General features: G+C 37.9%; 1 protein-coding gene across 3 annotated transcripts in view; it reads right to left on the minus strand.

Annotated features, from left to right (window-relative positions):
* The window catches only part of myo18ab (myosin XVIIIA b), a 107,123-nt gene extending 90,059 nt beyond the window's left edge, over positions 1-17,064 (minus strand). For 2 of the 3 annotated variants that reach the window (XM_079824570.1, XM_079824565.1), the window contains exons 1-2: positions 16,962-17,064; positions 14,036-15,182 (exon numbers count right to left, since the gene is read on the minus strand). In XM_079824570.1, coding sequence (XP_079680696.1) covers positions 14,036-15,061 — 1,026 coding nt within the window. In that variant the 5' untranslated portion in view covers positions 15,062-15,182; positions 16,962-17,064. Of the gene's footprint in view, positions 1-14,035; positions 15,183-16,961 lie in introns of those variants that run through there. The other variant, XM_079824571.1, reaches the window with a different exon arrangement.
* Positions 17,065-19,219: the final 2,155 nt, after the last annotated feature.

The following is a 19,219-nucleotide window of genomic DNA, read 5'->3' on the forward strand; positions in this document are numbered from 1 at the left end:
TGGTTAGCCTGTGTGAGGGTGGTTTTTCCTGTACCCAGAGTGCACTCGTTCACCTCCTCCAAACCTCAGGTCTCACCACTCCAACATAGCATTTTAAGTTTTCCGAATTTAAGGAATTTCACCATCAAGAGTAATTCATGGGAGTGATGCACCGAAATATATATATTTTTAAGTTTATTTAATAATCAATTAATGAAATTGATTTAATAATCAACACTCAAATAAAAGCTGAGTTGAATAGAATCATTTAAATTGCAGGGCAGTTGTTATATCCACTTTCAAATCTTTCTATTCCAATTCGGTATTGAACTATAAAAATTTTTTTTAAGACAACAGGTTAAGTAAAAATATAATGAACATGTATAATATGGTGCATATATTTATCAAAATGCTATTGTTTTTTAGCTAACTATCGAGCTATGGTCATCTAATGGCCTTCCTGAGGTAAATGTAATGTGACATTGTTTACAAGCTTTTCTTTCTTTTTTCTTTTTTTTCACTGACTGAGCGATTACATGAGACATGATACATTTCAGGAAGTTGTAGTTTCTTTCAACACACCTTCTGATATTCATTCCGTGCTATAACTAGCTTATCCACATTGTGTGTACAAAAAGAGTCACTGACAGAAACGCTAATTAAACATCACAGTTTCGTTCAATGATTTCGGCCCTCCAAAGCTCGAAATCAAAGAAGTCGGTTGCCAAAAACACGCTGCCATATATAAATTGCTTTACAAATTATGAATATAAATGATATTAAATATTGAATATATAAAAAATATAATATATTTTAAATAAAAGAAAAAAAACTTGTTGGCTAGTTTCTGGGTTAGCCATGAGCATGTTTCACTGTGAAGTGGCCTGTACAGTCATAATAAACACTTAGTCAGCAGTACTCGTTGTCTATAAATGCTTAAACGAGGATTTCCCGACTCGAAATCACTCTCACGGTCAGTGGAACATCTGGAAGATAATCCAAATAAAGCTCGTTTCCGTATTAAAACTGCTTTACGGTGGCTTATCTCTGTGGGGAGGGCCTTCCTCGCTTACAGATTGTGCCGTTTTCCAACTGTGATGATAAAGGCCTCTGTTAGTGGGGTAGACTGGTGGAGAATGGTGTTAGAGAGATGCCAAGACTCACATCGCTCCCTCCCTCGGGTGGACATTCGGATAAAAGGACTTTTTCAGGCCTCTCCACAGTCCCATGATCAATGGTAATGGAGTGATGTAGTGAGCAGCATCCATAATAAGCCATTGGAGTCAGCACAGGATATCACTGACACGCAGTGCGTTTAATTTTAACCAACACGGCCAAACGTATGAGTCTTGGAACAACATCCAGAGAGAAACAATAAACCATGAGCCATCAGGAATCATTGGTATTTCAGCCCAGACCACAACCACGCTGGACTGCATGGAAAAGAATAAGCCCGGGGCAATGAGCATTCCTTTCTCTACGCTCTCTTCAAATTGCTTCTATTTCCAGGGGGTTATAAATTACAATTTATAGGACAGAGCGTCGGTTAACAATCCGTGAGGCTTTTTACATCAAATTAAGTCATGACTCTATGGGGTTTGATTCGGATTCTGTGTATAGGGTTACTAAATACACATTCTGTCACTGATACTCAATTCGTGGCCAAATGAAAATGCATGTATGGCGTGCTGCTGGATAAACCCCCTGAGAGCCTTTAGAGATATATATTGCTGTGAGAAACCACAGCTTTAGATGCTGAGAATGGTATGATCCGGCAGTCTCAACTAAATCCAGCCTGCAGTAAAAACAGCAGAGCTGATACATGAGAGGCTGTGGGATGTGGAGTGGAAGGAAAAAGAGGGGAATTCTCCTCGTAGAGCCGTACAGAGAGGCCTTTCTCTGGGCTGGGGTCACAGCCAATCAGAGCTGTTTCACCAAGGCCCTGTGCTGAGTGGGTCTGACCATGCAGCACATGCAAAATGTTAATGTCTATAAAGTGGGCTTTCAATGGAGCTCTCTGTTGCTTTTTATCTTAGGCATTACGAGCAGGCAGACCAAACCGAAGGTAAAAGTAGGACTGGGGGGGGGGGGGGGGGTAATTATTTAAAAATGTACGATTATTCAGCAAAAACTAATAAAATTGATGAAAAGCAACAGAAAGACATTAATCATGTTACAGATTAAATTAAATGCTGTTCTTTTATCTATTAGTCAAAGAATCCTGGAAAAAATTAATGGGTTCCACAAAAATAATCAAGCAGCTTAACTGTTTCCAAAACTGATAATGATAAGAAAATGTTTATTGAGCACCAAATCTGCATATTAAAATAATTTCTGAAGAGGATTATGAAGACTGAGGTGATGTCTGCTGAATAGTTTTTTAACTTTGTACAGTAGTGTATACTAAGAAATCAGAATTACTTTGAATCTACTTTTTTTTTTTTATCTTAGAACAACCACCCAACAAAATTGCTCCCATATGAATTGCAGAATGAATAAATGTGGCTTATTTATTGGCAGTATAGTATTTTTATTCATAATTTTTACATTTGAATTGAAGTTTTTTGAGGACAAAATTAAGACTTTAAATATTACATTTAATTTCCTACAATTCTTATTCTGCATCAAACTAATATTAATGCATCATTTTGCCTTTGCTCACTTCCTGTTTTACAGTGTTGAAACTGGAAAAGAGGGTCAACAGCATGGGAGGGGTCTTACTGCAGCAGACCACTGCAGGACCACTTTCACATGACATCGATGAAAGGTCCATCCTGACAGGAAGCATCTCCACTCTAATGAGCCCTGAGCCAGGGTTGCACAGCTCGTCTAGTCTGCCCCATTCTGCTCTATCCCCTTCCTCTGGAGACTTCCTGTCTAATTGTGACTATGGTGAGTGAAAAACCAGGTGGCATGGACATCGAGAGCATTAAGTGTTAACATGTAAACAATGAACATGGAAAGTGGGTACCAAATTACAAACAAAAAAAACTGCATTTGAGTAATCTTCTAAATTATGGATTTAGAGGAAACTAGGGTGTAAAATACCCAGTCCCCCAACATACTCTAATTGAAAGCATCGCTACATCCAACATGGCAGGGCTGTACTGAATCAATGCAGGACAAATGTAAAATAGCTTGATGTTATGTAATCTATAACTGTTAAAACAAAAATCCATGGAATTGAACATTCCCATAGAATGACCTCAAGCATAAAGATGAAATATGCCGTTCTGGCCCCACCTCTTTCAAATGGACTCTGCTTTCTCCAGAGACCCAGTCAGGAAGTGTCATGTTTGTTCCGAAGCAAATTCCAAAAATACCAAGAATGGAACTTTAGGGAGGAGAAAACAACTCCAAGCCCTTCGTAGAAACAAAGGACCTTAAAGGGACAGTTCACCCAAAAATAAAATCATTTACTCACCCTTCCAAATCTATATACAAATCTTTCTACTGCGCAACACAAAATAAATTATTCTTAAGAACGTTGGGAAACAAACAACTTAAATATGATGGTGTGGTAACTGCAATCTATAGCAAATTACTTTACATTGGTAAATCAAGGTATTTTACCCCCAGAATTTAAATAGAAATGTGCTAGACATGCATGACTTCTCCAAAAGTAAAAAATGTTTACGGAGAAAAAAAAAAAAAAGATACACATCTAAAATGCAGACCACTGAGAAAAGAAAATGAGGAAGGAACACTGTAAAGGCAACACGTCATTTTATTCACATGGGATGAACGGCCATTTAAATCACTTAAAAGCTTATCTCAAATGATGTGACAGGCACAGTAAGTAAAACTGGCTCTTTATCCCAGTTCCTGTGCTAGGACTTCCTGAACACGCTCAATTACTTCCCTCAGATCACACTCCTGCCTGGCACACCCAGCATTATGACACATGGCACTCTGCCCTAAAGGTCAGCAGTCAAATTATAACAGTATTACTGTTGGGGAGTAACTAGCTGAAGTGTGACAAAATACTACATCGCCTTTTTCTGCCACACTGTATTATGCACACAGCTTTACAGTTGAGAGACCTATTGCAAACATGTATCTCTTAAAATATACGGGATCTCCAATTCATTTGTTTAAATCGCTTCATTTAAATTTTTTTTTAAAAAGAGTAAGTCTTTTTTTGAGCGTGTTCAGGAAGTCCTAGCACAGGAACTGGGATAAAGAGCCAGTTTTTACTTACTGTGCCTGTAACATCTTTTGTAATATGCCATTCATCCCATGTTATTTAATTAAATTCTGCTGTATGATCACCATTTTTTTTTACATTTACTAACTGGTTCATAGTTTTATTTAATGAATTTCACTCTTATTAGTTCTCAGTTGATACAATAGGCATCATGAACTAACAATAACATTTTTACTTAAAAAAACAAACAAAAAAAAAACTGTTTATTATTAAATATCCAATACATTTGTGTTAATTTAAACTTTTAAACTATTTTAATTTAAAAACGTTATTAATATTTAAGGGTACTATTATAATTGTTGTTGTTCTTGTAATTGTTAATGTAGGATTAACAAATTAAATGCTGCAAAATGGTCATTGTTAGTTTATCCTTTATCATACCTCAAGTGTGTGATTTTGGAGAGGAGGAAATAAAATGTTGCAGAGGTCCAGAGAAAACGAATGTTTAACTTCAGAGATCAGAGATGTTGAAAAGATTGAGATAAAATGAGAGCCAATCAAATCAGAACAGCTTCCTGAACAGAGCTTATGGTCTTGTGGAGTAAAATAATACTGTAAGGGCCAAGAGCTACAGTGCCTGTACACTCTGCGGAGGGGTATCAATCATGAGGTGTATGTGTGCCTTCCATATCATAAAATACCTTACATTACAAAAAGGCCGGTTGTGTTTCTAAAATATGGTAACGTCTGGACACATTCAAAGACAAAAAATAGCCAATATATGCTATCCATGCACCTGTGACTGCACGTTGAATTCACCAAACTACTTTTTGCAATTGTAGTCATGGTTCATACAGACAAGCCAATTTTGGGATTAGTAGTAAAACTCACTATTATGCACAGCCTCTCATGGCTTTAGTTTAACCGTCAACACTGAGAGCATACATCCACAGTGAGGCCAAAGTCCCCATGGGAACAAATAATGATAATTGATTTTTTTTTTTCACACAGCACATCCATTAAAAAAAAAAGAACCTAGGGCACATACATAAACAATTTGTTCTCTCGAAGTAGTATGTGAACATCACACATACATGTTTCCACAATACACATGCAAAAAAAAGCATGTGCGAAAAATTACAATGAAAAATGAACGTTAAAGGTGTAGTTCACTTTAAAATGAAAATGTTCCCTGATTTACTCACCCTCAAGCCATCCTAGTTGTATATGACTTTCTTCTTTCTGATGAACACAATCAGAGTTATATTAATAAATATCCTGACGCTTCCAAGCTTTATAATGGCAGTGACGGAAGTAAGTTTGAAGCTCAAAAAAAACACACCCATCCATCATACATGTACTCCAAACGACTCCGGGGCGTTAATAATGACCTTCTGACACCAATCGATGCGTTTCTGGAAGAAAAATATCCATATTTAAAACTTTATAAAGTGAAATATCTTAGCTCCCGCCAGACCGTCTTCAACTTATCTGCATATCAATAGAACGTAGTGCAAGCGATTTGAACTGTGAGAGGCGTTACACTTTCTACGTAGGTTGAATACAGAAGGTGTTCTGATGGAAGCTAGATATTTTACTTTATAAAGTTTTAAATATTTCTCTAAAACCCCACTGAAGCCTTTATTAACCCCCCGGAGCCATGGGGTATGTTTATGATGGATGGATGTGGTTTTTTGAGCTTCAAACTCAATGGACCCCATCACTGCCATTATAAAGCTTGGAAGCGTCAGAATATTTATTAATATAACTCCGATTGTGTTCATCAGAAAGATGAAAGTCATATACACCTAGGATGGCTTGAGGGTGAGTAAATCATGGGGTCATTTTCATTTTAAAGTGAACTACTCCTTTAAATCTGGTTAAAATTCTGAACTCAGTTTACACAATAAAAAAAGTTATATTATCCATGGAGTGGTAACTATCATCGTTGGTCAAGGGCCAGTACAGAGTTGAAGATTTCCAGCCTCTAGGATTTCTGATGTTGTTATTTTACATACACTTACATACACATATGAAAAACCTAACTTGGTAAAATTGCTCACAGACTGTTCAGAAGCAATGCCAAGGCTACAGAAGTACCAGAACCCACAGGCAGAGAAAGAGAGAGAAAAAGAAACAAAGAGAGGGAGGTCATAGAGGGAAGGTTTCAGCTGAGGAGCAATTTCTCAAGTTAAAATGGATGTTACTAAATGATAGAAGGGAAAAAAATAGCCAAACTCACTTAATTTATCACAGATGACTCCATTCAAGTACACACTCTAAATCCAAATCATCCTCCTGTTAAGGCGTCCATTTTTAGCGCCTGGTATGTGATGCAGAGGTGTTTGTCAGGGTTGAGATTCAGAATTGAACTGAAAATGCCTTTTAAATTCAAATTCAATCTGAAGTGAATTTGAATTGAAGTACCAAACAAAATTGTACTACAATAAATTAAAATTAATTAATTTTTATCCATGACAGACCAAACAATAGCCTGAAAGACCGGCTGACCAGATAGACAGATGGAACAACAGACAGAAAGAATGAAGATAGACTGATAGGGTTTACAGCAGACGAGAGTCTGGTTAAACTGGATTGTGGGCGGTTAGTGCGCTGAAATACAACAACCAAAAGTGCCACAATCGTTTAGTGAACAGTTTTTGGTAGAAAACAATAATTCACTGACATCTCTTCCACTTGAGGCTTTACTCTAAGCAGAGAAGAAGGGAAGTACAGCAGTGTGGTGCAGAATGTCCCTGGGGTGCTGTGGGCCAGTCCTGCGGCAGAGATGGAGCCAGTACGGCCCTGTGTACAGAGTGAAAAAACTACAGTACAAATCACAATGTGCTAGGCATTGCGGCTGGTGATTACTGATTACAAAAACATACTGCAAACCTGACATTTAGGATTGTTTATATATTGTGATGAGAAGTACTGTAATTAGCCAACTACAACTTATTTCAACATTGTTAAAAGTGTGTATGCGGGAAGGACTCCTATACGAGACCAGTATGTTAATGAAAGCATATTTGTGGTCTTGATGCAGCCTTGGTAATGATGGACTTCTGAGGTTTGTTAACTGCAAAGTCATGCTTTCACATTGCCTGTAAAACAGCATGATGGCACATTGAGGCTGGGTGTCAGAATGTCTGCATCAATCGGTGTGTGTATGCGGGTCTGGGGGCATCTGGTGCACAGCTGTAACTATTCAGCAGACAGTGCCATGGAGTGCAACCTTGCTGGAGGTCAGTCAGGCATTATGAGTTGCCACCCATGACGATGCCTCCACAGTCAGCAAGAAATACCTGTACTAATGGCAGACCTATTTACCTCAAATATATTTTTCTAAAATCGTTGATTATACCACAAAAAAATATATTTTGACTCCTCTCTCGTGTCAAGGTTACTGTGAGGCACTTACAATGGAAGTAAATGCATGGTCCCATTTTTGGAGGATGTAGAAGCAGAAATGTAAAGCATTGTGCTAAAAAATTTAAAAGATTTTCTGGATCACACATAATAAAAGAAAATGATTACATTACTAATATTACTAAAACTGAAATAAAAATAAATGGTAAATTGAAATTGAAAAATGACTAGAGATGCTCCGATCAGCATTTTTGGGGCCGATCACCGATTACCGATCACCAAGATCATGATCTGCCGATTGCCGATCACAGAATGGCAGGGGAATGGCAATCTTTTATCTATAATCTTGCAGAGTTTGCACCATTTGTAGAAATTAAACTAACTGAGTCAAGATCTTGAAGAACCACCAAGTGTTTATTTTTGAAAATGAAATAACTTAAGGCTGGCTACTGTAGGCCATCTTTCCCAAATAAATGTATATTAAAAAAAATTATATAATTATCTCACCTAAATATTTGATCATGCAGTGCATTTTTGTTTTTAAAAACAATTTTTCAGGTAGGTCTAACATTAGTATTGAGGTAAGAAATACTAAAGACATTTAATAAGAAATCAAATGTAAATTAATATTGGTCTTCCCTGAATAAATTAAATTAGTTTAATCCTTACACTTAAGGTTGCAAAAGTTAGTCATTCAAGAGCAGTGAGTGTCATAAAGGTTCATCAAACAACACAAGACAAAGAGAAATTCAGAGACAGCAGCAGTTTATTCGACAGCTGTCACTTTAAGAGCGAACACGGATAGGTTACATGCAGTTGCACAAACGTTCACTCGCGAGTCACGACGGGGTTTACTTGCATACTCGTCAAGACGGTCATTTAGTACATACATTTGTATGTATCTGACCCTTTCAGCGCAATTTGTACTCGCAAGCTTTTTGTGAGATGGCCTGTGTGTGTGTGTGTGTCTCTCCAGGCCGTGCGCGCGAGTGCTGAGCGGTTTGAACACTGGCAAGACTTAAAAATAAATGCAAATGATAAACTTTAGTCACGATGCGACACTGCCTCGATTGTGCAAAGTGGCAAATCCTGTGTCAACTGAGCAGCAATTTTAGTGCACATGCGATGCGCTGATGTGAAGCCATTTGAGCATTTTGAAAGGGAGAGAGAGCGCACGCGCGGGCACGCGGTGATTCACGCGCGCTGTTTGTGAACTTACGTCCCACAGAAAGTTTTCAAATAACTGCGTAAGTTATTTAACCTTAACCTTTATGTACCTCACCTTCAGGATTATAATTATTTTACCCGCGCTGGAAAGAGAATGAGACGGTGTCGCTGCATGTCATGCCCTAGCTCTCACGGCAGGTGCGGGTTTATGTGTCGTCAGCATGCGATCGGTTCATGAGATCGGCCTTTTTGGAGACCGCCGATCAATCATCCCAAAGCGATTATCGACCGATCGAGATCGGTTGCCGATCAATCGGAGCACCCCTAAAAATGACAAAGCACATAAGTAAAGTTAAAATAAAAAGTGAAATGATAAAAATAACAGCAAACTTAAAATATTAATAAATACAAAAATATACAAATAAAAGCCAATTCAAAATGTGAATAAATACTTAATAGCATATAAAAAACTAAAATAACACTGGTTAACACAAATCTTGCGGCTATTTTATTGAAACAGTGAATACTTTCACATTTACAAATTGACTCCATTCACTTCCATTGTAGGTTCCTCACTGTAACACAGAATTTTTTTTTTGTTTTTTTTATAAAAGGAGGGACAAGTGGAAAAATGTCATTGTTGTTAATCAACATTATGCCACACATGCTGTCAATTGAGTTTAACTGTACTGATTTCAAAATATATCAATGATACTAACCTAATAGCAAATAACAAAAGATATTGCCTCATTTCACTCCCTCATTTTGCTGTTTACAGTGGGACAGCCCTAAAAAATGTCTGACTGCTTAGGAAGTGCACCAACTACTCAACTAGAGAGCTGATTAAGACACACCCTATGTGTTGGACTCAATAACCAAAAAAATTTGCTTCCAGGCCTAGTTTTGTCTTGGCCGAGACAATCTGACTAGACCAAGAGCAGCCTGTGTGCTGAAAATAGAGCGTTTTACCTGTTTGTTTCAGCGGGGTCTGTAGTACTGTCTCTATTCTGGCTTCCTCATGGCCATCTCAGGACATCCTGACTACACTGGTCAATGCCTAGAAGAATAGAGGGCTTCCTGCATGTTTGCTGTGCTCTCTTCTAAGGAATAGGGAACAGCGGGAATAACATACCATTCTTCAGCCACTCCAAAGACATTCCTGCAATGAAGGGGAAGTTCCTATTTGCGAAGTTCCTATTCTGCCAAACTCAATTACAAAAGGACGTCAAAAATATTTCCAACAATCAAAATAGCGTGTGTATATAATTTGTCATCAAATTACCAAACAAGAATAAAGAAAAGTCTGTTAAAATGGCAAAAATACTGTATATTCAAACCAAAGGAGATAAAGTCATCTGTATAAATATCATTGAGACTTGGGGACGGTTGTTTGACTTGGATCAACAGCCACCTAGCAACCATAAAGCACTCTAGCAACACATTTTTAAAAGCAAAAAACAAAACAGTTTTCACTATCAAAGCAGTACCTAGGTCACCAAACTTTGTCCTGAAAAACATTGCTAAATCTAAGACTCAAAAACTGCACAACTGAGCCATAAGCTATAGAAAGTAAAAGGTCAATCAAGATGACTTTCAATGAAGCAGCAGACCCCAGCTGTGCCTGACTTCATAACATATGCCTGCTGGAGGAGACCGTCATGAACTCCCTCGCTTGGCTTTTGTTTGCACTGGGACATGGTCGTTTTACGGCTCTTCTTTATTTGGATTGATGATAAAGCTGTTGCTATTTGTTTTCCGAGACAATGGGGCCGAGAATGGCTCCCGCTGCTCAGTGAGGCCCACAAATCAGTACAGCACTCCAGACATCACACAGGCAAACCTAGATCCTCCACAGACACGTGCTACAAAACACGACTACCCGAGACCACATTCACACCAGAACAAAGGTCCAGCTCTCCACTTCCTGTTTGTCAAATCTTCTTTTCCACACTTACTTCTATAATAGGAATGCGTTCAAAAATAGTTCAACTTTAGGAAACATGTTTTAAGACTTGTTCCATTCACTTGTGCTCCATGTAGCTGTTTAAAAGAACTCATCCTCTAAGCACGTTCCCCAAACACTCCCTAAACATTGATGCAAATTGCTGTCTGACAAATCAAATTGCAAGGCATCACTAGAAATGACAAACCACAAAATAAATAAAAAAAATGAGGCCCATTTATGCCACTTTTGCATTGAGTATTGCTTTGCATTTGAAAAAAGGTCAAATGCAAATTAGTGGATGACAGTTATGGATTTCTCAATGGTCAGCAGTCATATGAAAAGCTAGGGTCAATGTATTTTTATATACATAATACAATTCAATAAATCACACAAGATGAACACAAAAGTCCAGTGCATATAGAGATTGTGTCTCTTCAGAAGACTTTGATTAAACCACTATGATTCACATTTACAGTTTTTAATTACGCATTAAGTTTATTACTTAAGTAGGTATTGGCAGAGAACTATCCCTTTAACATTTACTTGATTCACAAAATTAAAAAAAAAAAAAAAAAGAAAAGAAAAAAAATTATCAATAGAAATTTGAAAACAGAAATGCTATCCACTGACAACGACTAATGTCAGTAGAATTTGGAAATGATAAAGTGAATAGAAGAACACGTCTGTTATTCGGCAAAGTGGGCATAATGTCCAAATATTTTCTGAATAATCTGATTGACCTATATGTCCCTCTATCACCATTTTAAATATTGTGTTTTAATAAACAATCACTGCTGTCACTTCCATTAGTACTTCCCGCCCATCTTTATTTTAAAACAGCTCCACAACAAAAGCAGCCCAAAATTAATACTCTCAGAGGACATATTAGATGTTCCAGACAATGCCTGTAGCATAGCTTGCCAAAAGACCGAACAGATTATGATCGGTGTCCGAGAGAGAGACGGGGGGGCGAGAGTCAGGGTGACACAGAATACTCCCACTGACCTGAGGCCATGTAATGAACCATAATGAGTACAACGGGAGGCTGACTAAGAACTATGCAGCAAAGTAAGCCCCTCTTGTTTGTTGGTAAAAACCCAAAATAGCACAGCAGACCCGGCTATGAGATGGAGGTGCTCACCAATGACCAATTTGCAGAAGCACATGATGAACTGTTCTAATTGTTGCGAGATGGTCTGTCACTGAATCACTCAAACCTAAAAGTTAAACAAATCTTAGATTTCCTGAAAGTGCTTAATTTATGATGCTGCCAAAGTTAAAACCGTTCCATAGGAAAAACCATTAGGGAGTTCTATACAAACGTGTGGTTGCATCAACAGGCAGGGCTGATGATCGCTTTATTTTTCTAAGCCCATTACAGCGGTATAGTACCATTAGCCTGATGTTAGTGCTTGAGCTAAGATTTATTATAGACACAAATGCTGAAGCTGAGAGGCAGCTTTCCTTACTCTAGGCTATACAGATCATTTACCATCATGTAAATGTAGTAATGCTGAAGATGAGAAAGATGAGCAAGTCTTTGTGCTGTCAGGCACCTGTAGGTCCATACGGCCTGCAGGAGTACAGCTGCTCTTCACCTGCAGACTCTGGCCAAGACTGACTACAAAGAGACCAGAGTCTGTTTCAACAAGTACAAAAACACTTAACACTCTATATTCCTCAACCCAAATGTTCCTCAGGCCAATTCATCACAAAAGTCTAGTCCTTTTTTCCCATTTAGAGGTTTTGATTGAACCATAACTGCCATTTCTTAGCCGTAAGAATAGCAGTTTGAGCATGTATGAGTTAGAACGCTCTGACATAAGAAGTCTGTGCTGTCAAACAGTTTGAAACAATCACAAAGTTCTAAAGGAACTGACACAATTGCTTCGTGATTATCTGCGGTTGTGGAAGAAATGTCATTAAATTGGATAGACGCTGAAACAAATAAATAACGTATTAACAGCTGTCTGAATGGAAGCAATAAAGAAAAGAAAAAGAAAGCAGTTACACGTGTAAATAGCAGATCTGATTGCTGGAAAACAGGTTTAAAAAGTATTATGTGAGAAAACGGCTATCACCTGTAAATTGTAAACTTAAAAAAAAAAATACAAAAAATTAAAAACCTAAGTAGCTTCACATTTAATAAATGCAATTAAGAAAAACTACATTTAAATTATTTATTTTATATACATTTTTGAATCCATTTAATTGAGTATTGCATTTTTAGCACAATCTTGCTAACCCATGGCAGTTTACTAATGACGCCCTCAAGGATTGTGAACCCCCAGTTGGGAAACCCTGTTTTAGGCTAATGAAAAATATTGTAGTTGCAAAGGGACCATTTAAATTTGTATTTGTCAGCCAGCAGAAAACTGAAGGAAGTAATTATTAAACAGCCTACACCTTTTTTCCTACACAAACACCATTTAATGATTCAAAACTCTGATTCACTGTTTCAAAACTCACTTGCGTGTCACACCTCTTTGTTGTGCGCTCTAAAGTTTAACAGATGGCTCATCGTTTAGCTTCAGAATACCTTTTTACAAATTACCCAGGGCTCCTAACTGCATGTTACCGACCAGACGAGTATGTTAATTGAATGTACTGCTCTCCAAGCAAGCAAACAACATTGCTAAATTCTAGGAATCCAATGAGTAGTGTAGTTATCAAGGAGTCTTGCACAATGTTCTCAAGCAGTTACTGTAGGAAGAAGCCTTGTGAGTGGTCTCAGCGTCAACATGTGCAACTTGGCACGACTGCACCAGATTGGATCCAGACCAGTAGTGGCACACATGCTAGTTATTGAAGACACAACCTCCGCCCATTCTAAAGGAAATAAAACATTTACGCAAAAGTGCCATTCTTATCGGTTATCCAACAAGGATATAAAAGATATGTTTGAATGGTTTCCCTCTGTCTGTCAAAGAAAAAAAAAAACGAAAGAGCTTTTCCACCCATTCGTCACACTCATCTCACACAAGAAAGTGTGCCTGACCAGCCTCTTTCTCTTTTTCTATCAAGTGCAATTTATAGTTGCATACCAAATCTAAACTGCAAACTGTGTGCTGTAGCATGTGAAATTTCCATGGGAAAAATTCTGAATTTACTGTCGCACTGTGTCTGCACAGCAAACTGTGAAGAAAAACACAAACAAAACAATTTCAAAGCCTCTCATTAAAGTCATCACTTGTGGAAAGCTGGAGGAAGAAAAGATTCTGTTAGACACATTGTGACAGATGTTCATCCTGGAAAGGAATCCGCTTCCTGTTGCACAAGAACATGTTCATCTTAAATGATGTGCTTGTATTCTCGAGAAGAGCCAATTGGCTCTACATGTGCAAGAGCTGGGCAGGCTTGTGGGGAGTTGCCTGGAAAGTCTGTGATCATGAACGAGAGAAGAAAAGAGAAACAAAGTATGGACTTACGTCAAATGCTTCCCGCCGCAGCCCCTCAGTGTTCCTCAGCCAGGACCGGCTCAGCTCGCTTAACTCCAGAATGGGTTGAACTTTAAGGCGAACCGTGTCGCCTGACTGCCGAATCATCTCCACGATCTCATCCCTGCTCTTGTTCTCCACATTTCGCCCGTTGATCTCCACCAGCCTGTCTCCGGGAACCAAACCAAGAGCCAGGTCCTTGGTGCCAGCACCTGGCTCCGCAAAGTGGACTACTCTGCGATAAACCTTTCCATCCGTGCCGCGGTCCAACATGGTGGTGCGCCGCAGGGAGAACCCGAAATCTCCGGTGTTCCGCCTCTGGAGAACCAGCTCCCGAACTTCGGGCGTCTGCGGTGGCACGACAGCAGGCAAGCGGAGGTCCGCAGGAAACGTCTTATCCACAATCTCAGGAATCTGCACCTTTTTCCCAGCAGGAGGCTGCTGCTGCTGATGTTGTAGACTTGGCTTACGTTGGGGGTCAAAGATCTTGGTTTCTACCTGTGGCGACGGGGCAGCAGAGTTCTGCCCAGACGGTGTGGATCCTTCGGACGGACTTTCATCTTTATTCCTCTGAGAAAAGGAGAAGCGCTTCATGATGGAACCCATTTGTGAGTTTTGCATGGCGAGGGAGCCAAACCTAGCTGCCCGCTCCTTGACAGAGCTCCGATGGCCATCTTGACTATAATCACCCTTCAGATCATCACTGGAACTGGCCGCGCTGAGCTGATCTGCATCCAGGACCATGCTGCTGCGGTTACTGAGGCCGTCCGACTCAATGTCAGTCAAGTTGAGCTCAGTGCTGCTGGCAACTTTAATAGGGATCGGGTTCGAGATCTCCAACTTGTTCTTGGAGTCCCGCTTGGAGCTCCGGTTGAGGTTGAAGAAGCCCCGCCTCATGCTCATCTCATCGAGGCTTCGGAGCTCAGCTGCAGACATCCGTTCCCTCCGGTCTCTCTTGTCCTTTTTCTCCTTCCTAACTCCATCTTTCTCCTTGTCTTTTTTGATCAAGTTGAACATATTGTCCCCAAAAGTAGGCTACGTCCCACTACAGAAGCACCAATGTTTTCAAAAGTAAGAGATGTTTCCATACATAGAGAGAGTGCCTTCTGTACTTCCAGAATGGATTAATTATGGCTCCCTGGAGAGAGAACAAAATCATAGCATCAATAATTGTATCATTTTTAATGTTTCTTTGCACAATGAGAATATTTTGGATTCCAGTCATGTCATAATTTCCAACTAAACTATTGCAATTACTTTGTGAAACGGTAAAGCTGCGTTATGTAGTTGAAATCACTGACTGGCCTTCACACAAGAAAACTTCTGTACCATAATGTGGCATGATAATATCCACCGGAACAGCAAAATTAACTGATTTTAATGTAAGGAAGACACTGTATCATTATTTCACTATAAGGATGTGAAACAAACAGGGTTTAAGGCATTGGGGAGGTGCTATGAAAGCCACGGGCCTCTAACATTCCTATTTTCCCACCAGCAGGAGACTTCATCATCCAAACAAGTTCCATTAACAAGGGGCCAAATTCTTCCCTATAATACAGGAAGGCAATTCTTCCCCATAAAAGGCTTGATTTAGCCTTAATGCAATACTAAATGATACGACCTAATACTACCACTATTTATAATTTGAGTTCAACAATAATATAAAACAAATACTAGTAAACCCTAACTAGTATAAACCATATAAAAGACAGTGACATTATGATAATAATTATGATTAAAAATGAATATAAATGGAAAATGTTAACGACATTGCTTGAGCCTGAAAGCCCTAAAGATGTCAGACTCCTCTATGCATTAGCCTAACGAGTTATTTATTCTCATTTTCGTCTCTTTATAGCACAGGATATTCGCTTCAAGAGGTTTCCATGAGGTTTTTGAATATGCTCAGCATGTTTGAACAAGCATATAAAAGTTAAACTCTCTTGCAAAAATGTACTCAGGTAACCAGTTTCCTCCAAAACCCAACCGTATTTGACATGACACGTAAAGCAGTGACATCAGTGTCCAGCAATGTGCATGATATAAACTTCATATACATATAAACTTTTTCTCATTCATTTACGATTGTCATACATGCAGTTTTGATGGCCTCATAATAATAGATAGACAGTATGTGTTTACATGCATTACATGACAGACGTTCATTATCTGTGAATAGTCCCTAGTATCTGAGAATGTATTGTGTAACATGAGTATGCTAGTATGCTATGAATTGCATTACTGTTGTTAATAAATTGATTTATTAACCCCCCATATGCACTTGACCACTGACATGAAAGGAAAGTGAGGGCGACTCTGAGCACTGTCCTCCCTCCTTCACACCTATAATGCTGCGATATAATTAAGCGTTCTGTTACAACGTAGCTTTTAAAACTGCAGTTCGCGACAATGTGTCATTGACGCATTAAAGGCCAGAGAGATAAAATCCAGGCGAGAGTCACATAAAAGGGAAACACGTTAGGACAAGAAACCTTATATAAATTGCCCGGTCAGTCAACCGGAGCGGCGAGAGACTCGTCAGTCATCGGCAGCAGGAAAGCCAAACGCTAACGCTGAAGATCAGCCTCTAAGCCTTTAAATTAGCTGTTACTGTTAAACACAGACCACCAGAGTATACAAATTTCAGCGTGAAACTACCAAACCTATAAACCCGTAAGGTAGCTAATGAACAGTGAATGTAACAATCCTCCGGCTACAGTTAGCAGGTCAGTTAGCATGAGTAAGTGGCTGATAAGGGTCCTTTCTTCGCCTCTATATCCAGCAGCGGACTGCTGTTGATCCCATGCTCGCATCCCTGACATGGGATTTTTACCTCCTGAAAATAACTGGATGTTATCTTGTTTACAGAATTAAAACATAAATAGATAAATACATAAAAGTCCGCTGGACTCACCGTTGTGAGATATCCAGGTTTTTGGTAGGGAACGGTATTGTTCCTTCTATCCTTCTATCCTCTAGATGGGCGCAGCTGAACGTGAGCAGGCGAGCGCTGTTGTAAATATAGTGATAAAGGCGGTAGGTTGGCCTCATGCTGCTGCTTATTGTTCAGTGAGAAGAAGCGGCGACATCTGCCGGCGGCGTTAAGAACTGCAGCTGCAGAAATCAATGGCAGACCCGTTCAATGGAATAATAATCTATTGTCTAGTTTTGCTTTCGGTGGCCGTCAATTGGTACTGTAAATCATTTCAGAACATGCCTAGATATATATAAACCTGACACTGAAGGGTCTCAGTAAGAGCATAGCTTTGGTATGGGTCAGGGTTATTATTGGTAACTAAAACATTTTTGTTCATTGAAATAAAGCTGAAATAAAATGTAAAAATTTGATGCACTGTTGATAAAATGTTGCCTTGGTAATTAAACGAAATACGGTTTTTGTAGCACTAGAAATATGAACTGGTAATAAATAAAAAATACAACTGAACTAAAAACCTAAATAGTAATATTTTTTTATTATATTTATTATAGCACTGTATATGTTACACAAGTTTGACTACATGTGAGGACTTTTTTTAACTGCTTTTGATCATTAGTATAATGTGTTATTAATCATAATCATGTACTATATTTTAATCATAGTACTCGTTGGTCTACTGTTACATTTATTTAATAGGATAAGTTTGCTTGGTTAACTGAAAAGTCTGTTTTTATAATAGCCCAATAAAAAAAAGAGAAATTATACACAATCAAGAAAGATTACAATTATACTACTGAGATATAATACTCAAATAAAAATATAAAATAACCATGTGTAGGATACATCAGGGGTTTTCAAACTTTTAGATGCCACGTAGGCCTACCCCCAAATTTGATCATCCTCGTGTGAAAGAACCCCCATCCTAATATTTTATTTATATGTATCTAATTGTATCTATTTAATTGATTAATAGCTATTTTTTAATCTATTTTTTATTTTAATCTAATTTATTTATGTACCAGTACTTATTTATTTTATTTATTTTTACCGTTTTTCTCTGGACTTTTCCACAGACCCCTGTCACTCTCTTGCTGCACCTGGGGGTCCCAGGACCCAAGTTCGGAAACCCCTGGGATACATGATGGGATACAAATGAATACATAATCTACATTATATGAGAGAGATAGTTTGAAATCTAGTCAGATAAATATAATTTCGAGTACTGGGGTGCAACAACATGCAACAACTGAGATTTCAAAGGATTTCAAAGGAAGTTTTGAGCCATGGGTGTACAGAATGCCAAAACTGGCTAAATAAGAAATAAACACATAAAAAATATTTTTAAAATGTAAAAAATAATACAGAATAAAGAAATGTAAAACAAAAATAAATGTGTATTTAAATACAAAAAAAAAAATTATGTGTATTTTATTTCCTTATTTATGTGTAATTGTTAATGCTGTCAAATCGATTAATTGTGATTAATCCCATCTAAAATAAAAGTTTGTGTTTACATAATATATGTGAGCTGTGTATAATTATATGTAAATAAACACACATGCATGTATATATTTAAGAAAAATATGTTATATTTATATATAAAATATATAAATATAACATAAATATAACATAAATAATGTGCCACACCACAGTGACACATTATGGTGAAACAAAATGCAAGAGGTGCGTGGACAAGTGGAAATAATCTATAAATAAATAAATAAATTAAAAATAAATAAATGTGGGAAAATACAATTTCACATAAATAAGCAAATAAAAGTATAAATACACATTTATTTATTTTTACATTTCTTTGGCTATTTATTTATTTATTTATTAAAAAAATTATACCATCTTTGGCATTCCATAGATGGTATAGCCAAGGTTATCTCGCAATGGATGGAACATTCACAATGCATCTCCTTCTATTCTATTCTATTCTATTCTATTCTATTCTATTCTATTCTATTCTATTCTATTCTATTCTATTCTATTCTTCTATTCTAAAATATTTTTATATTAATGAAAAATAATAAATATTTAATCGGATCTCTAACCCTGCATGCAGAAGCCTATGATGTAGGCCTACATAATATAACCGCGAAAACGTGTTAAACAAGTAGCTACATTTTATACAACTATTTTTGTCAACTTTTTTAATGAATATTTAATTGTAGAGAGCTATTTAGATTTGTAGTAGTATTCCCAAGGGATTCCCAGAGATTGTCAGAGAA

The sequence above is a fragment of the Gobio gobio genome (genome assembly GCF_949357685.1).
Source record: "Gobio gobio genome assembly, chromosome: 8".
Lineage (NCBI taxonomy): Eukaryota > Metazoa > Chordata > Actinopteri > Cypriniformes > Gobionidae > Gobio > Gobio gobio.